This window comes from Podarcis vaucheri (genome assembly GCF_965113315.1).
Source record: "Podarcis vaucheri genome assembly, chromosome: 13".
In the NCBI taxonomy this organism is placed as follows: Eukaryota; Metazoa; Chordata; class Lepidosauria; order Squamata; family Lacertidae; genus Podarcis; species Podarcis vaucheri.
Window position 1 is genome coordinate 23,964,215 of NC_138751.1, and position 21,093 is coordinate 23,985,307.

General features: G+C 40.0%; 1 protein-coding gene and 1 pseudogene across 2 annotated transcripts; both read left to right on the plus strand.

Moving 5' to 3' along the window:
* Window positions 1-3,995: 3,995 nt before the first annotated feature.
* On the plus strand, window positions 3,996-10,117 carry LOC309516532 (vomeronasal type-2 receptor 26-like; the record flags this gene model as incomplete). The annotated part of the gene is made up of 6 exons (XM_082195294.1): window positions 3,996-4,069; window positions 5,707-5,884; window positions 6,396-7,247; window positions 7,632-7,859; window positions 8,185-8,311; window positions 9,216-10,117. 6 exons carry the CDS (start codon window positions 3,996-3,998, stop codon window positions 10,115-10,117), a joined length of 2,361 nt encoding a protein of 786 aa, XP_082051420.1.
* A 5,115-nt stretch (window positions 10,118-15,232) lies between these two features.
* LOC309516533 (vomeronasal type-2 receptor 26-like) lies at window positions 15,233-20,591 on the plus strand (annotated as a pseudogene). Its single transcript has 5 exons — window positions 15,233-15,394; window positions 15,857-16,708; window positions 17,414-17,641; window positions 18,404-18,530; window positions 19,694-20,591. The product of its transcript is annotated as a vomeronasal type-2 receptor 26-like (transcript).
* The last annotated feature ends 502 nt before the right edge of the window (window positions 20,592-21,093 follow it).

Here is a 21,093-nt window from a genome sequence, read left to right on the forward strand (position 1 = left end):
GGAGATTCATCTTAGTCAAGAAGAAAAATGATTCAAATATGAGAGCACACCCAACACCACTTATGTACGTTTTTTCCCCTTTGAAGCTGAAGCCTATAACAGCAGTACTATCAGACTATGTAATCTATTACACAGAAGTGACACGCTATTTGCAGAACTGCCACTCTTTTTAAAAAAGAAACAAAACCTCTCTCATTTATAATCATCCATAATATTTCTGCACAGATATTGCCAGTTTCTGTATGCAATGACAACTGCAATCCTGGCTACAGAAGGAAAAAGAAGGAGGGGGAGAAATTTTGCTGCTGTGATTGTGCCCCATGTCCAGAAGGGATGATCTCTCACCAAAAGGGTAAGAGACATAATTTCCTGGTATATCAATAAATTTCCATAAAGTAAAATATTATCTATTATGTTTTGGTCAGAAGGTGTGCACCCACTGAATGGATGTAGTGTTAATTCACATAACAAATACCTTTCAATACCTTGGCTGCCTGATAAAAGAATTGCATGAATGCAAGATCACAAAAGGATGTATTCTCACTAATGTTTAGAATTGATTTTCTTATACATTTTGAAATAATACTCTTACTTTTCCTTTTTTCCTTTTTTAAAGACATGGATTCCTGTGTCAATTGTCCAGAAGACCAGTATCCTAACAAGGACCAAACGCAATGCATTCCCAGAGTTCTAAGCTACCTCTCTTTCAAAGAAGATTTAGGGATCATCTTAACTATTTTGGCTATTTCTTTCTCTTTCATCACAACTTCAGTACTTGGAATTTTTATGAAGCACAGGGACACTCCCATAGTCAAAGCCAACAACCAAACCATCACCTACATCCTCCTGGCCTCCCTCCTTCTTTGCTTCCTCTGTTCTTTGCTCTTCATTGGACAACCTGGAACAGTAACCTGCCTTCTTCGACAAACTACATTTGGTGTCATCTTCTCTTTGGCCCTTTCCTCAGTGTTGGCAAAGACTGTTACTGTAATTCTAGCATTTATGGCAACTAAACCAGGTGCCAGAGTTAGGAAATGGGTAGGGAAAGGTTTGGCAAATTCCATTGTCCTTTCCTGCACCTTTTTTCAAGCTGGGGTTTGTACTCTTTGGTTAAGTACTTCCCCTCCATTCCCAAATACAGATATGCACTCATTGCATGGAAAAATCATATTGGAATGTAATGAAAGTTCAGTTACCATGTTTTATTGTGTCTTGGGTTACATGGGTTTTCTAGCCATAACCAGCTTCATTGTGGCTTTTCTAGCCAGGAGGTTGCCTGACAGTTTCAATGAAGCCAAGTTCATCACTTTCAGCATGTTGGTGTTTTGCAGTGTTTGGCTGTCCTTTGTTCCAACCTATCTAAGCACCAAAGGAAAATACATGGTGGCTGTGGAGATCTTCTCCATTTTATGTTCCAGTGCCGAATTACTGGGTTGCATATTTTCCCCCAAATGCTACATTATTCTGCTGAGGCCTGAGCTGAACAGCAGGGAACACCTCATGATGAAAATAAAATGAAATATATGTGTGCATCTCTTTGTTTTTAATTTATATTGAGGCTGGGAGGCAGAGGGATAATGTGTTGGTAGAGATCCCAACAAAATTCAAGCAAGGGTGCAGACGTCTCTATTTAATTCCTGTGAATAGACTTGAACCCACCTCAGACATGCTGGATTACTGGATTGCATCTTTACCCTAAATGCTACATCTTTGTGCTGAGGCCTCAGTTGAACAGTAGGGAGGAACAGATATGGAAAAGAAAATGAAATAATATATTTCCATCTCTCCATTGTGTGTGTGTTGCTATGGCAGAAAACTTTAGATTTCTTATTTTTTTATTTATTTGTATACCACCCTGTGCCCACATACTAATGGCATAGAATTCCCCCCCCCCTACACACACACAAGTGTTGCATGGAATGCTTATGACCAGAGTACCTTTTGGTTATTGGGCACCGCTGTGAGGGACATAAGGGACATTTGATGAGCTTTTGATTTGATGAGAGGACCGAGACTGAGGTGGCAACAAAAAGTGGGTGGGGACAACCAACCAGAAAGGAAAGGAACACTAACTGCCTTTTGCTATGAAGTTCACTGTGTGCTCCAAAAGTGTCCTGTCAGCTGTTTAAGGCACTAAGACCACCTAAGACTCTGATATGGTAGCTTTGTGAGCCATTAACTCTGATGGCCTATCACCAAGTGAAGCCTTACAGATGTTGGCTTAATTGCAGTGCAGTAAGTCCCACTTCCTCAGGGGATCTGGATGATTTTTGAAGGGCCCTCACTGTAGTCAGCCACCAGTTGTTTCAGCTGGCTGGAAAGAAAATGGCTCCATAGGAGACTTCTCCTCTCAGTCGCAGAAGAGCAGCAAGATTGTGTCCTCTGTTAGGTTTGCCATATTTCAAACAGGATGGAGCCAAAAGCTTATCCTCTGAGTTGATGTTATAGTTCTTGGTCCATTACTCATGGTTCAGATAATATTCTTCTAATCCCACACAGTGATCATTAAGCAGAAGCTCCGTAATCAAAGGAATTATGAAGTTCATATGAACTACTGCACACATTGAAGGAACACAGGGATTTTGATTGAAAAACCTACTTATGTATGCCCAGTTAACATTTCACATAATCATGCTCTGTTTAATTCCATTTAGGCATGTGCTTGTTTGTTTTTAATAAGAAAATCAGTTTTAAAATACCATACATTTATCAAAGTAATAATACTGTGCTTACAAGGTGGCAAGTACGTAAGGGAAACCATTTTTTGGGGGGGTAGAATTTCTCAAGATGGGACAGTTTTGTCAGAGCTGTGTGCAGATTGGTTCATACATTCTGCATATCTACATTCTGGTGCACTCAGAGGGCCCAGATATTTAAATCCAGCTTGTTTGCTCTACAATAAAGGTAAAGGGTAAAGGTACCCCTGACTGTTAGGTCCAGTCGTGGACAACTCTGGGGTTGCAGCGCTCATCTTGTTCTATAGCCCGAGGGAGCCGGCGTTTGTCTGTAGACAGCTTCCGGGTCATGTGGCCGTCATGACTAAGCTGCTTCTGGCGAAACAGACAGCATACGGAAATGCCGTTTACCTTCCTGCCAGAGCAGTACCTATTTATCTACTTGCACTTTGGCATGCTTTCAAACTGCTAGGTTGGCAGGAGCAGGGATTGAGCAACCGGAGCTCACCCCGTTACGGGGATTCGAACCACGGACCTTCTGATCGGCCAACCCTAGGCTCTGTGGTTTAGACCACAGCACCATCCACGTTCCTGCTCTACAGTAAAGAGCAACCTAAATCCTTCCCCATCCATTTGTACATGTGGGATCATGGGGACAAGCAACCTGTCACTACCAATCACTGATGCCATGCAATGTACTCCACTGCCTTTGCAATATTCCCCCATGGTCTGCGCAGTCAATGGACCTGTTTTGCAGGAGGTTGGACCAGATGACACCCAAGATTCCTTCCAACTCTACAATTCCACGATTTTATGACCGTGGAAGAAGCATATAAAGTTTTAGACAGCTAGAGGTTCTCCCTACAGGAATCCTTCTTTCATGAGGAATCTCTACACACAAACAGTTGTAGATGTATAGAACTCATCCCAATGCTTGCTGTGCTAGAGCAAAAGATGTGGGTGAGTGTGGCACTGGTAGTGGGTGGGCTAGCTTGATTGATGGTGCTTATTATTCATTTATTAAATTTATATACCACCCTTCATCCGTAGATCTCAGGGCAGTTGACGACATGAAATTGCAAGATAAAAACGCAATACATATAATAAAAACAATAATGAATAGCACAACCTCCCTTCCCCCCCACCCGCACCCCCTCCAACAAACACATTTAAAAGGCTATAGGATGGTAATCAGTCCAAGTCTTGGCTGAAAAGAATGTTTTCATCACACACTAAAGGTGTATAATGAAGGCATCAGTCAAACCATCCTAGGAAGAGCATTCCACAAATGAGGAACTACTGCAGAAAAGGCTCGTTCGCATGTTGCCACCCTCTGGAGCTTTTGTGGAGGTGGCACAAGAAGAAGGGCCTCATATGATTATCACGGAATCCAGGTAGGTTCATATAGGGAGAGGTGGTCCTTGAGGTATTGTGGTCCTGAGCCATTTAAGGCTTTATAGGACAAAACTAGAACTTTGAATTGGGTCCATGCAACCATACAGTATGTGTGCATTTGTCAATGCATAGAATAGTTTATGTGAAACCCCTAGGAATTGTTGAAACATGCACACAGTCAAAATTTAGAATATATAAACTCGTTGGGCTGAAGATTTTTCTTCATTTCTTCCTGAAGTTTTTCAATGTGCACACAGTGTGGTGTAATGGTTAGAGTGTTGGACTAGTAACTGTGAGAGCAGGGTTCGAATCCCTACTCAGCCATAAAACTCACTGGGGGACCTTAGAGCAGTTACCATCCCTTAGCCTAACCTACCTCACAGGGTAGGATGAAATGGGGGGAGAAAAAATATGTGCACCACGTTGAGATCCTTGGAAGATAAAGGTGGTATATAAAATGTGATGAAGAAATGAACGGACATATATGGTATTGCATAAATAAATACTGTTAATAATTTAAAAATTATAGGAACGAAAACAATAAATAAGGAAAAAAATTGATGAGTTCTGATAAAAAAAAATATTTCCATCATATTAACAATGAACCTTAGATTTGCTGGCCTTTAAGTGAGTGGTCTGTTATGTGAATTTAACTCAATTCCAGGACAAAAGGAGTGTACAGCTTTCTGGCTAAGTGCCACTGGCCATTTGTTACCCCTCAGAAAAGAAAATATAGCAGTAGAGTTTAGGTAGAAAAATACACATAGTACTTTTGTTATTCAGGGCAAAACTTCAAGGAACATCAGTACACAAGGGAGATTTTAATCACACCAATCATTGTCAAAATTACTGGTATCCATCCTCCTACACAGTGGAGTGACAGATATTTTCAGCAAGATCAACAATCACAATATGAAAAAAAAACATATAAATACTTTGTACTCTTGATCACTGAATATAGGCATAGGCAGGGCTCTGTCATTTTCTTTTATGATTATTTTCCATATACATGTTGGACCATGTTTCCCATCAACTGATTTTGTCACTTTAGATGTAAACATGAGAATGTACATTTGGAGGTGAAACTTTTTCGACAGGATCATGCTTCTGGTGGTGTTGCTGCTTGTACTTCTGTCTCATGCTGTATGCAAGACGTATTCCATTAACTGCAGCATATATGATGATCCTCTCCCTATTCCTCATGAATTCTACCAACCAGGGGACCTCATCATTGGGGAGATGGTTTCCCAAGTCTTCTTAAACTATGAGACCCTCAGTTTCAAGGCACAACCTACACAGATCTGGGTTGATGAGCCTGTGTAAGACAATTTCTGTTTTCTCTCCCTTTCAGTATACAAAACGTATTTTAAATCTCAATTCTTTTTAAGTCTATTATTTTCTAAAGTGGTTCTAAAGTTTCCCACCATCTTGGAAACATTTGGATAAAAAATGCTAAAGAGTACAAATGCATTTTTGTTATAGTGGTGGTGATTTTATTAAACTGTTGTCACCTTTATTACAGTTCAGTGCCTAAGAACTACCAGCACATCCTGGCCTTAGCATTTGCTGTCAAAGAGATCAATGAGAATCCCAACATCTTGCCAAACGTCTCTCTGGGTATCCGCATCCTCAATAGTTACTTGACTGCAAGAATGACTTATAAGGCCACACTGAGCCTGCTTTCCACACAAAAGAAGTTTGTTCCCAACTTCAGTTGTGACAGGCAGAACCAATTGATAGCTATCATTGGCGGATGTTTCTCTGAGATCTCTGTCAATATGGCTTTCATTTCAGCCACCCACAAAACTCCACAGGTAAGCTGTGTGTATGACGGTATGTAGCGTTCACATATGGCATAGTATCTTGCTCTTATGAAAGCAGTTTTGACCATACTCCTAGTGATATTTTGGTAAGCAGATTGTTTAAATTGAGTCTTGATTATGGAAACTGCAGGTGGACTCACAGTTACTTTGAAAGCTTTACTCAATTACTGTTTGTCAGCTGCTAGGTCTGGGCATGCCCCTCGAGTCCTATTCTGGACAGTAATAGTTCAGTTATCTGAATCAGGCTGAACGCTCCCTGATTTTATTCCACTCCAGCCCAATGCCTGGTTTGTGATCTAGAAGTACAAAACTCCATAAATTCCTTTTGCTTGCATTTGTAAACCCAAATGTTGACATACATGTTTGTTTGTTTGTTTGTTTGTTTGTTTGTTTGTTTGTTTGTTTGCATACATGTATGGAACTTGGATAAATGCTACCCAGTAAAACTCTATAATTTTACGGGACAAGATTAATTCCAATATTCTTATATATTTTATTTCAGCTCCTTTACGGATCATTCTTGCCATTAAAAGGATCCAAAATGCTATTCCCTTTTCTGTACCAAATGGTCCCAACTGAATCCTACCAGCAAATGGGAGTTGTGAGATTACTTCAGCATTTTGGATGGAAATGGGTTGGGGTTGGTGCTGTGAATGATGACAAAGGGGACAAGTTTTTACAAACAATGGTGCCAATGCTTTCCCAGAATGGCATATGTTATGCTTTCATAATAAGACTGCCAACATGGAGCTATGTGCAGAATATGATTGACATACTTTTAGAAAACTTGAAACTCTATGAAGCTCTCACTGACACAAATGTCAATGTATTCTTTGTATATGGAGAACCTCCATCTTTTCAGAGTATAAGGATATTTCTATTTGCAACATCCTATGTGTCATGGCCTCCTCTGGGTAAAGTGTGGATTGTTACATCCCACTGGGATTTCACATCAGTGTCCATTCAGAAGACGTGGGATATGCAAACCTTCCATGGTTCCATATCTTTCACTGCTCACTCAAATCAGCCACCAGGCTTTCAAAAGTTTATTGAGGAGATAACGCCTTTTGGGGTGAATGGAGATGGATTTATCCAGGACTTCTGGGAACAGGCATTCAGCTGTTCATTAAAGAAGCAGGAGGAAGATGAAAAGGAAACATGCACTGGGGAGGAGAAGCTGGAGAGCATTCCTGGTATTTTGTTTGAAATGAAGATGACTGGCCATAGTTACAGTGTCTACAATGCTGTCTATGCCGTGGCACTTGCTTTGCATGACATATACAGATTGAGATTGAAGCATAGAAGGTTGTTAGAAGATTGGAGATTGGTGTTGCAGAAGCTGCAACCATGGCAGGTTATTACAACTTTCTTTCTTTCTTTCTTTCTTTCTTTCTTTCTTTCTTTCTTTCTTTCTTTCTTTCTCTCTCTCTCTCTCTTTCTTTCTTTCTCTCTCTCTCTTTTATGCAAGCTCATAAATGAACCAAAATTTCAAAAACCATTCAAGTAAAATATTTTGGTGTTATTTCTGTTTTATGCTGCTCTTATTTATGAATCCATTTGGATAGTTAATGCTAGTTTCATTATGATAACAGTGAAAGTAAAAATTGGGACAAATGAAGGCTACTAGAAATATAGAGTCACAACAAATATAAATGTAGTATGATAGGCCTTTGTAAAGCTCAGTGAAATCATTTCAAAGACCTAGTCCTCCCTGTCTTTGGATTCTCTTTGAATACAGATCCATCACTTTCTAAAGCTCATCATGTTCAATAACAGTGTTGGAGAAACAATACATTTTGATGACAGTGGAGAATTAGTAACAGGCTTTGATGTTACAAATTGGATGATGTTTCTGAATGCGTCAGTGGTTAGAGTAAAAGTTGGAACACTAGATCCTCAGGCTCCTCAAGGCAAAGAGTTAACCATTCATGATGACCAAATTGTCTGGCACCAAAGCTTTAATCAGGTGAGTATATAAGAGACAAAATGTTCATCAGTCCAGTTCTTTAGATACTAAAGATCCTCCCTTTCTTTTTAAAGACATATTAACAGAGTAGTGATATCTCTTTGAAATTTACATGGATTTTTCAGAGAATCTTCCAGTTTATTGCATTATTTCAGTTTTTAAAGAAAACAAGAATCCCTGACCCCCCCCAAAAAAATTGCTGTCAAAATGGCTGCTCTATAACCATGTTATGTCATATGAAGCAGATTCAATTGTTTTTATTACATCTTATTGAACTCCCCACCACCACCCATTTTTTCTCATCATCCATCATGTTTCTGTGCAGGTACTACCAGTTTCTGTGTGTAATGACAACTGCTATCCTGGCTACAACAGGAAAAAGAAGGAGGGAGCAAAAATTTGTTGTTATGATTGTGTGCCGTGTCCAGAAGGAATGATCTCTGATAAGAAAGGTGGGAGACAGAATAATAGCAATAACAATAACAATAAGGTTATTATTTATATGCCACCCATCCAACTGGGTTGCCCCAACCACTCTAGTTAACTCCCTTTAAAATATTAAAAATACAATAAAATATCAAATATGACAAACCTCACTATGCAGGGCTGCAGTTGTCTTAATTTATTATTTTCACCGCGCCCATCTGGATAGGTTTCCCCAGCCACTCTGGGCGGCTCCCAATAACATATTAAAAACAAGATAAATACATCAAACATTAAAAACTTCCAGAATAGGGCTTGACAGAATGGCAGTGGCCTTGTGAATCATCGACCTGGCATTGCACAGTGCCACTTTAGGTTTCATATGGGACACCCTTGTTTATACATGTATCCTTCTGGTCAGGATCAGACCCAGAGGCAAGAATATTCTTCAGATAATGACTAAACCTGCCTCCTTGGTAATGCCATGATCTGCCCCCAGACAACTCCTCCTGCCTGTGATCACTGTGATCAGATGTCCCAATAAAACTCCCCTACTGAAACCTGCCCCAGCCATTCTGTTCACCATGGCTTACTCCCGTAGCAGCCTTCCCATCCTCCCCTTAAAAACAAATTATAAAATTAACTAATTTAGAAAATACTAGTCAAAAAAATAAATAAACATATATAGAAATATCCAGCCATTTTCATAACAAAAGGTATCTAGTATTTATTTCTTAGGAGAATGTAAACTGCATGAATATAATGGTGGTTTAAATTTTAAATAAATATTTTTCAAACAATACAGTACAACTGTTTATTATTGTAAAAGAACAAAACCTCTCATCAGGTTTTAAGGCTTCTTAGATAGATGTTGTTCTGCATTTGAGAATATTAAAATCCCTCTTCCTGTTCTTTAATTTTTTATTTTTGAAGATATGGATGCCTGCATAAATTGTCCAGAAGAACAGTATGCCAATGAAAACCAAACTCAGTGCATTCCAAGGATTATAAGCTACCTTACTTACAACGAAGATTTGGGGATCATCTTATTTATTATGGCTATTTCTCTCTCTGTTGTCGCAGCTTTAGTTCTTGGAATTTTTATGAAGCACAAGGAGAGTCCAATAGTAAAAGCTAACAACCGGAACCTCACCTACATCCTTCTTGTTTCCCTCCTCCTTTGTTTCCTCTGTTCCCTGCTCTTCATCGGACAGCCTGGAAAGGCAACCTGCCCTCTCCGACAAACAGCTTTTGGCATCATCTTCTCTTTGGCCCTCTCTTCTGTATTGGCAAAGACCATCACTGTGATTCTGGCCTTCATGGCAACCAAACCAGGTGCCAAAATGAGGAAATGGGTTGGCAAAAGAACAGCAAATTCTATTATCCTTCTCTCCACTTTTATTCAAGTTGGTGTTTGTACTCTTTGGTTAAGTACCGCTCCTCCATTCCCAGATACAGACCCACACTCATTCTATGGGGAAATCATACTAGTTTGTAATGAGAATTCAGCTACCATGTTTTACTGTGTTTTGGGCTACATGGGCTTTCTAGCCATTATCAGTTTCATTGTGGCTTTTCTAGCCAGGAAGTTACCTGACAGTTTCAATGAAGCCAAATTCATCACTTTCAGCATGTTGCTGTTTTGTAGTGTGTGGTTATCTTTTGTTCCCACCTATCTGAGCACCAAAGGAAAATACATGGTGGCTGTGGAGATCTTCTCCATCTTATGCTCCACTGCTGGCTTACTGGGTTGCATCTTTTTCCCTAAATGCTACATCATTGTGCTGAGGCCTGACCTAAATAGTAGAGAGCATATAATGCAAAGGAAAATATGAAAGAGTTCTGTCTTCATTTTTTCATCTTCTCTTAGATGCATTTTATTGGAAGTTCACCATTATTAGTTTCTCTGAGTTCTGCTCCTGATCTGAACAGTAGGGAGCGAGTTATAAGAAAAGGTGACAAATTATAAAGGAACAATTACTGCCCTACTAGGGCAGTTCATAATTTATTTATTTATTTTTTTAAAAAATGCCTACTCCAAAGGTCTTATCTTATTACACTAAGGATTATATAGCTATATATGAAATTGCATGTATATCAGTTAATATCTTGAGCCACCTCCATGAAAATAGCTGTTTACCTGGCTGTTTTCCTATGTCATGAAGGCTGAAATTTCAATTCAGGCCGACTTTCTGGGCTGCTGGGAAGCCTGCCAAGGCCGCTGCCTGTCCTGCGCACCTCCTTTGGCCTCCAATCCCCGTCCAAAAAGCCTCTGCTGCACCCGAAAGTGGCTAATTGACCAATTCTTTTAAATAGGATCTATTAATGAAGTTCACACTTTTGACAACCAGTCTGATGCTTTTGCAGAAAAATATTCCTAGACCCAAGACTTTTATTTTTTATTTTTTTAAGTGGACTTTGGTACTCTTTTGTCCTTCCCCATGTCTTTCTCTCTGTCTGAGCTGGCTCCCTGCCTGTAATGTAACATGCGAGGAAACCAGTGTGGGGTTCCTCTTTGTGTAAAATCTTCAAGATGTTCCTGCAGGCGCCTGAAAAATCTGACCCATTGTCAAAATTTATCTTTTCCCCCCACCTCCAGTCTCCGTTGTTGTGTGTCCTGGTTGAGGGGAAAAACAGAAGACAGATAGCCATCGGTCAGGGGTGGTCTAATTGAGATTCCTGCATTGCCCCAGGGGTTTGGCTAGATGACCCTCAGAGGTCCCTTCCAAATATATAATTCTCTGGTGCAGGCTTCTGCGGAGTTTTAGGTAAAATCATTTTTTTCAGCCAAAAAAAATGCCACAAACAAACAATGTTGTGGGCAGGGTGACAAGAAATTATCTGCACCAGGTACCACCTGACCTTCCTATGCCACTGCCTAGTATCTAAAGATATATATTGATGGTGCCAGGAGAGACTCCCTAAGGAGAGCAATCCACAAATGGGGAGCCACCACAGAAAAGGCCCATACTTGTGTTGCCACCCTCCAGAGGAGGGCCACGTTAAAAAGAACCTTATGTCTGGGTCGCTTCATATTGGAAGAGGTGATGCTTGGAGAGTTAGCAGTTTCAGAATGAACGTAATATATGCTGCTTTCCAAGATTCTGGCAATTTTCCAGTACTCAAAGAGCAAACTAAATCCTTCCCCATCCCTTTGTACATGTGGACAAACAATCTGTCACAGACAAATAATTGATGTCATGCAATGTACTCACCTGCCTTTGCAATACTCTCCCATGGTCTGCACAGTCAATGGACCTGCTTTGCAGGAGGTTGGACCAGATGACACCTAAGATTCCTTCCAGCTCTACAATTTCATAATCCCGTGACCTTGGAATTATTAAATTTATATACCACCCTTCATTCGTAGATCTCAGGGCAGTTGACAACATAAAATTGCAAGATAAAAACACAATACATATAATAAAAACAATAATGGATACACAACCTCCTCTCTCACCACCCTCACCCCCTCCAACAAACACATTTAAAAGGCTATAGGATGGTAATCAGTCCAAGACCTGCTTGATAAATAATGTTTTCATTGAACACTAAAGGTGTATAATGAAAGCATCAGTCAAACCACCCTGGGAAGAGCATTCCACAAATGAGGAACCACTGCAGAGCTTTTGTGGAGGTGGCACAAGAAGGGCCTCAGATGATAATCACAGGATCCAGGTAGGTTCAGAAAGAGATAGGTGGTCCTTGAGGTATTGTGGTCCTAAGGCTATATAGGTCAGAATTAGCACTTTGAATTGGGCCCATGCAGCCATGTGTGTTCATTTTTTATCAATGCATAGAATGATTTATGTGAAACCCCAAGGAATTGAAACTTTGTTGAAACATACACACAGTCAAAATTTAGGACTGAAAATCTTTCTTCCTGACATTATGCAATTGGCACACAGTGTGGTGTAAAGGTTAGAGTGTTGGACTAGGAACTAGCAGGGTTTGAATCCCTACTCAGCCATGAAGCTCACTGGGGGACCTTGGAGAAGTCACCATCTTATAGCCTAACCTAACTCACAGGATTGTTGTGAGGATGAAATGGGGGGGAGGAAAACTATGTACACCGCGTTAAGGTCCTTGGAAGATAAAGGTGGTATATAAAATGTGATGAAGAAATGAACAAACATACATAAATAAATACTGTTAATAATTGTAGAAATTGTAGTATGACAATAAATGGGACAAGCAAGAATTTGAAGTGATCTAACAGAAAAAGATATTCCCATCATGATAACATTGAACCTTAGATTTCATAACAAAATAAAAAAATTCCTTCCAGTAGCACCTTAGAGACATTAGAGACCAACTAAGTTTGTTATTGGTATGAGCTTTCGTGTGCACGCACACTTCTTCAGATACCAGGTTGATGGACTTCTATTTCATGCAGCTCAATGTGGTGCCTTCCATAGTTCTAGTTACACATAGGTAGCCATGTTGGTCTGCCATAGTCGAAACAAGATAAAAAAAAATCCTTCCTGTAGCACTTTAGAGACCAACTAATTTTGTTATTGGTAATAATAATAAATAATAATAATTTATTTATTTTATGTATACCCCGCCCTCCCAGGCCAGAAATGGGCTCAGGGAGGCTAACACCAATAAAATTACAATAAAACGTAATAGAAAAAAAGTTAATTAAAATATGCGTTAAAATACAGATTAAAATATAATTTAAAATGCAGCCTCATTTTAGCAGTAGCCCATAAATCAAAAGCATAAGGGGAGGGAAACATTTGGACTGATTCCAAATCAAAGGCCAGCTTTGTCTTGCAGGCCCTGCGGAAAGATGTCAAATCCTGCAGGCCCCTGGTCTCTTGTGACAGAGCATTCCACCAAGTCGGGGCAAGTACTGAAAAGACCCTGGCCCTAGTGGAAACCAGCCTAACCACCTTGCGGCTCAGGACCTCCAAAGTGTTGTTATTTTGTGGAGCTTAAGGTCCTCCGCAGGGCATACCAGGAGAGGCGGTCCCATAGTACGAAGGTCCTAGGCCACATAGGGCTTTAAAGGTCAAAACCAGCACCTAAAACCTGACCCTGTACTCCACCAGGAACCAGTACGGCTGATAAAGCACTGAATGAATGTGATCCCATGGCAAGGTCCCCGTAAGGAGCCTCGACACGGCATTCTGCACCTGCTGGAGTTTCTGGGTCACCTTCAAGGGCACCCTGCGTAGAGCAAGTTACAATAATCAAGACTGGAGGTGACCATCGCATGGATCACTGTGGCCAGATCAGGGCGAGAAAGGTAAGGGACCAGCTGCTTGATATGGTGGAGATGGAATGAGCTTTCGTGTGCATGCACACTTCTTTAGATACATATCTGAAGAAGTGTGCATGCACATGAAAGTTCATACCAATAACAAACTTAGTTGGTCTCTAAGGTCCTACTGGAAGGATTTATTTTTTTTAATTTTGTTTCGACTACAGCAGACTAACACGGCTACCTACCTGTAACTTAGATTTCCTGGCCTTTAAGTGAATGGTCTGTTTGTGGGAAGTTAACTCTAGTCCTGGACAAAAGGAGTGTACAACTTTCTGGCTAAGTGCCACTGGCCATTTGTTACCCCTCAGAAAAGAAAATATAGCTGTAGAGTTCAGGTAGAAAAATACACGTAGTACTTTTGTTATTCATGGCACAACTTCAAGGAACACCAATACACAGGGGAGATTTTAATCACACCAATCATTGTCAAAATTACTGGCAACCATCCTCTTAAACAATGGAGGGACAGATGTCTTCAGCAAGATCAACAATCAGAATCTGGAAAAGAACATATAAATACCTTGTATTCTTGAGCACTGAATATAGGCATAGGCAGGGCTCTGTCATTTTCTTTTATGATTATTTCCCCTACACATGTTAGAGTAAGTTTCTCGTCAACTGATTCTGTCACAATTTTAAGCGCCAAAAAGTATAGTGTGAATATTCCTGTCCTCATCCTTTCTTCTTGCCAACTGAATAATCACGTTCCCAAATATTTTCTGGGCAAATCTTGACCTCTTTGGTTAGGTATGAATAAAAGCACATGAACACATTATGAACCATAACATTACCTAACAATAATGCATTTCACATTCTTTTGGACAAACCCATGGAGAATCATCAGTGTTACACTTACTTTATTTGTACACCAATGAAAACCTTTGATATTTCTACTTGAACAGGAACATATGAAGGTTTTAATTCACACAGGGGAAAAGTGAGGAGATGAACAGAGTTGCTGTTCGGAAACACTGATTAAAGAGAACCATTATAGAATATAAAACCGGGAGATGGTTTACAGATACCATCAGATACATTCTGTAGGTAAAAAGAAAATAGCTACATATACTGCTGTAGATGTAAACATGAGAATGTTGATTTGGAGGTGAAACTTTTTCAACAGGAACATGCTTCTGGTGGTGTTGCTGCTTGTACTTCTGTCTCATGCTGTATGCAAGAAATATTCCATTAACTGCAGCATATATGATGATCCCCTCCCTATTCCTCATGAATTTTACCAACCGGGTGACCTCATCATTGGGGAGATGGTTTCCCAAGTCTTCTTAAACTATAATAGCCTCAATTTCAAGGAACAGCCTACACAGATCTTGATTGATGAACCAGTGTAAGACAATTTCTGTTTTCTCTCCCTTTCAGTATACAAAACTTATTTCAGATCTCAATTATTTTTAAGTCTATTATTTTCTAAAGTGGTTCTAAAGTTTGCTACCATCTTGGAAACATTTGGATAAAAAATGCTGAAGAGTACAAATGTTTTTTTGTTATAGTGGTGGTGATTTTATTAAACTGTTGCCACCTTTATTACAGTTCAGTGCCTAAGAACTACCAGCACATCCTGGCCTTAGCATTTGCTGTCAAAGAGATCAATGAGAATCCCAACATCTTGCCAAACGTCTCTCTGGGTATCCGCATCCTCAATAGCTACTTGACTGCAAGAATGACTTATAAGGCCACACTGAGCCTGCTTTCCACACAAAAGATGTTTGTTCCCAACTTCAGTTGTGACAAGCAGAACCAATTGATAGCTATCATTGGAGGATGTTTCTCTGAGATCTCTGTCAATATGGCTTTCATTTCAGCAACCCACAAAACTCCACAGGTAAGCTGTGTGTATGAGGGTATGAAGCATGCACATATGGCATATTATCTTGCTCTTAAGAAAGCAATTTTAACCATGCTCCTGGTGATATTTTGGTAAGCAGATTGTTTAAATTGAGTTGATTATGAAAACTGCAGGTGGACTCACAGTTACTTTGAAAGCTTTACTCAATTACTGTTCGTCAGCTGCTATGGCTGGGCATGCCCCTCTAGTTCTATTCTGGATAGTAATAGTTCAGTTATCTGAATCAGTCAGAACTCTCCTTGAGTTTATTCCACTCCAGCCCAATGCCTGGCTTGTGATCCAGAAATACAAAACTCCAGAAATGTCTTTTGCTTGCATTTGTAAACCCAAATGACCATTTTTGCTGACATACATGAATGACAATTGGATAAATGCAATCCAGTACAACTCCATAAGGGAAAAGATTAATCCCTAAATTTCTTATACATTTTATTTCAGCTCACGTATGGATCATTTTTGCCATTAAAAGGATCCAAAATGCTATTCCCTTTTTTGTACCAAATGGTCCCAACTGAATCCTACCAGCAAATGGGAGTTGTGAGATTACTTCAGCATTTTGGATGGAAATGGGTTGGGGTTGGTGCTGTGAATGATGACAAAGGGGACAGGTTTTTACAGACAATGATGCCAATGCTTGCTCAAAATGGAATCTGTTATGCCTTCATAGTAAGAATGCCAAAATGGGATTATGTGGAGGGGATGGTAGACTTGATGTTAAAGCAGTTTAAAAATTATGAAGTTATGTTTGAGAAAAAAGCTAGTATATTTTTTGTATATGGAGAACCTCCATCCTTTCAGATTGTGAGGATATTTCTTTTCCTAGCAACCTATATGGAATGGCCTCCTCTTGGTAAAGTGTGGATTATTACATCCCACTGGGATTTCACATCAGTGACCATTCAGAAGACATGGGATATGCAAACCTTCCATGGTTCTATATCTTTCACTGCTCACTCAAATCAGCCACCAGGCTTCCAAAAATTTATTAAGGAGATAACGCCTTTTGAGGTGAAAGGAGATGGATTTATCCAGGACTTCTGGGAACAGGCATTCAGCTGTTCATTAAAGAAGCAGGAGGAAGCCTATAAGGAAACATGCACTGGGGAGGAGAAGCTGGAAAGTATTCCCGGTATTTTATTTGAAATGAAGATGACTGGCCATAGTTACAGTGTCTACAATGCTGTCTATGCCATGGCACATGCTTTGCACAACCTATACAGATTGAGACTGAAGCATAGAAGGTTGTTAGAAGATTGGAGATTGGTGTTTCAGAAAGTGCAGCCATGGCAGGTTATTACAACACTCTCTCTCTTTCTCTCTCTCTCTCTCTCTCTCTCTCTTCCTTTTAGGCAAGCTCATTAATGAACCAAGATTTAAGAAACCATTCACTCAAAATATTTCGGTGTTCTCTCTGTTTTATGCTGTTCTTGATTATGAATCCATTTGGGTAATTAATGCTAGCTTCATTATAAAATAGTGAAGGCTGAAATTGGGACAAATGAACACAACTAGGAGACCGCGGCGGTGATACCAGAGTTCCCCGTTAAAGGGGTCTTGAGGGGAGGCATTGGCCATACGCCAAGAGGTTGTCATTGCTCTCTCCTCCAATGGAGGCGAAGCGGGGGGCGGGCTGTCTGCTTGAACATATGTTCTCCAGAGCCAGCCCAATCCTCACACATTCTGGATAACCCTGATGTCTCCCAGATCCCCGGCTGGGGGCTAGGAAGAATAAACGCTCCATGCCTGAGCCCAGGTCCCCCTACATCTGAAATTTAATAAAGTTGTGGCCAATTCTAATCCCACAGCATGTTGTCTTGAGACAGTATTCTGCTCAGGGGTCACCTGGGGTTGGGGGGACTCCGCCTGTCCATGCAAATATAGAATCACAGCATATACTGTCCAGAATTAAAACTTAGTATGATAGCCCTTTGTGAAGCTCACTGAAATCATTCCAAAACCTAGTTCTTACTTTCTTTGGATTCTCTTTGAATATAGATCCATCACTTTCTAAAGCTCATCATGTTCAATAACAGTGTTGGAGAAACAATACGTTTTGATGACAATGGAGAATTAGTAACAGGCTTTGATGTTACAAATTGGATGATGTTTCTGAATGCGTCAGTGGTTAGAATAAAAGTTGGAACACTAGATCCTCAGGCTCCTCAAGGCAAAGAGTTAACCATTCATGATGACCAAATTGTCTGGCACCAAAGCTTTAATCAGGTAAGACATAATGACAATACGCTCATCAGACCAGTTCATTCTTCTGGCTCCTCTTTAGGTACTAAAATATGCCTGGTACTCTAAAGATACCCCCTTTCTTTCTAAAGAAATAATATACTAGTGATATCTCTTTGATCTTTACCTGCATTTTTCAGAGAATCTTCCAGTTTATTGGATTTTTTTCAGTTTTTTAATAAACAGGATATCTTGAGACACACACCCCTGCAAATTGCTGATGGAATTGCTCCTATATAACCGGGTTATGTCATGTGAAGCAGATTCAATTGTTTTTGGTACAACTTACTGAAAAAAAGAGCACTGAAATTTCTTCATGCTTCCTAAACTCATTCTCAATTACAAGGGGCCTTTTTCACCTTGCTAGTTATGTCTATGTTCTGGGCATAAGAGCTGCGATACAGTTTAAAGGGTTGTCCTCAGGAGTATTATTCTAGATAATCATGTTTAACTGGGTGTGGGGAGAGCAGCTCTGAAAAGGTTTAGGCTTTATAAATGTCATTTCATTGGTAAATCATGTCCATATAGAAAAAGAAATAGCTCAGACATGGAATCACATACCACCCTCACTTATGGTTTCCTCCTGAAGCTCAGTCCTATACCGATAGCTTCAGTGGATGGACAGAACTATAACGCTGGTTGAACTAAAGCTCCCTTCTTTCCCTATTTGCAAACCTACCATTCTTAAAAAACAAACAATTCCCCCTCTTCGTATTATTTCTGAACATCCATCATGTTTCTGCGCAGGTACTACCAGTTTCTGTGTGTAATGACAACTGCTATCCTGGCTACAATAGAAAAAAGAAGGAAGGAGCAAAATTTTGCTGCTATGATTGTGTGCCGTGTCCAGAAGGGATGATCTCTAATAAGAAAGGTGAGAGACAGAATAATAGCAAAAACAACAACAATAACAATACGATGATTATTTATATGCCACCCATCCGACTTGGTTGCCCCAGCCACTCTGGGTGGCTCCATTCAAAATATTAAAAATACAAAAAAAATCAAATATGACAAACCTCACTATGCAGGGCTGCAGGTGTCTTCTAAAAGTCAAATATTTCCATAACATCTGATGGGATGGCATTCCACATGGGAGGTGCCTCTACCAGGAAGGCCCCCTGCCTGGTTCCCTGTGAATTCACTTCGTACCAGAAAGCCCGTGAAACTGAACCTCAGTAGCCAGGATGGAGACGGTCCTTTGGGTATATAGCCCCGAGGCCATATAGATGTTGAATTTTGCTTGGAAATGTATTGGGATCCAATGTAGATTCCACTCCCAGTCACCAGTCTAGCTGCTGCATTCTGGATTAGTTGTAGTTTCCGAGTCACCTTCAAAGGTAGACCCACACAGAGCACATTGCAGTAATTCAAGTGGGTGATAACTAGAGTATGTACCACTCTGGTAAGGGACCATTGCCCAGCCCTGGATGGCAGTGGTCTTGTGAATCATTGACCTGGCATTGCACAGTGCCACTTTAAGGTCATATGGGACACCTTTGTTAATACATGCATCCTTCTGGTCAGACCCAGAGGTAAGAATATTCTTCAGATAATGACTAAATCTACCTCCTTGGTAATGCCATGATCTGGCCCTCAGACAACTCCTCCTGCCTGTGATCACTGTGATCAGATGTCCCAATAAAACTCCCCTACTGAAACCTGGCCCAGCCATTCTGCTGACCAGGGCTTACTCCCATAGCAGCCTTCCCATCCTCCCCTTAAAAACAAATTATAAAATTAACTAATTTAGAAAATGCTAGACCCTCCCAAAAATAAAAAATATATATTGAAATATCAAGCCATTTTCATAACAAAAGATATCTAGTATTTATTTCTTAGGAGAATGTAAACTGCACGAATATAATGGTGTTTTAAATTTTAAATAAATATTTTTAAAACAACACAGTACAACTTTTTATCATTGTAAAAGAACAAAACTTCTCATCAGGTTTTAAGACTTTCTGAGACAGATGTTGTTCTGCATTTGAGAATATTAAAATCACTCTTCCTCTTCTTTAATTTTTATTTTTGAAGACATGGATTGCTGCATCAATTGTCCAGAAGACCAATATGCCAATGAAAACCAAACTCAGTGCATTCCAAGGATTATAAGCTACCTTACAACGAAGATTTGGGGATCATCTTATTTATTATGGCTATTTCTCTCTCTTTTGTCGCAGCTTCAGTTCTTGGAATTTTTATGAAGCACAAGGAGAGTCCAATAGTAAAAGCTAACAACCGGAACCTCACCTACATCCTTCTTGTTTCCCTCCTCCTTTGTTTCCTCTGTTCCCTGCTCTTCATCGGACAGCCTGGAAAGGCAACCTGCCCTCTCCGACAAACGGCTTTTGGCATCATCTTCTCTCTGGCCCTCTCTTCTGTATTGGCAAAGACCATCACTGTGGTTCTGGCCTTCATGGCAACCAAACCAGGTGCCAAAATGAGGAAATGGGTTGGCAAAAGAACAGCAAATTCTATTATCCTTCTCTCCACTTTTATTCAAGCTGGTGTTTGTACTCTTTGGTTAAGTACCGCTCCTCCATTTCCAGATACAGACCCACACTCATTCTATGGGGAAATCATACTAGTTTGTAATGAGAATTCAGCTGCCATGTTTTACTGTGTTTTGGGCTATATGGGCTCTCTAGCCATTATCAGTTTCATTGTGGCTTTTCTAGCCAGGAAGTTACCTGACAGTTTCAATGAAGCCAAATTCATCACTTTCAGCATGTTGCTGTTTTGTAGTGTGTGGTTATCCTTTGTTCCCACCTATCTGAGCACCAAAGGAAAATACATGGTGGCTGTGGAGATCTTCTCCATCTTATGCTCCACTGCTGGCTTACTGGGTTGCATCTTTTTCCCTAAATGCTACATCATTGTGCTGAGGCCTGACCTAAATAGTAAAGAACATATAATGCAAAGGAAAATATGAAAGAGTTCTATCTTCATCTTTTTATTTTTCTCTTAGATGCAGTTTATTGGAAATCCACCGTTATTAGTTTCTCTAAATTCTGCTCCTGATCTGAACAGTAGGGTGTGAGTTATAGGAATAACAAAATGAAACCATATATCCATCTCTTTAATACAATACTACTTAAATGTATCATTGGAAATGCTGTTGCTAAGGATCTCATGTGAATTCAAGCATGGGTGCTTGATTATTCCTATTTCTTCTCCTTTTACTATTACTACTACTACTACTAATATTTTGTGATATACCTTACGCATCTGGCTGGGCTTCCCTAGCCACTCTGGGCAGCTTACAGCATATATATAAAAACATAGTAAAACATCAAACATTAAAACCTTCCCAATACAGGGCTGCCTATATTGTATAGTTCTTTGTCTCCTTGACATCTTAACATAGGGCATTCCACAGGTAGGGCACCACTACCGAGAAGTCCCTCTGCCTGCTTCCCTGTAACTTTGCTTCT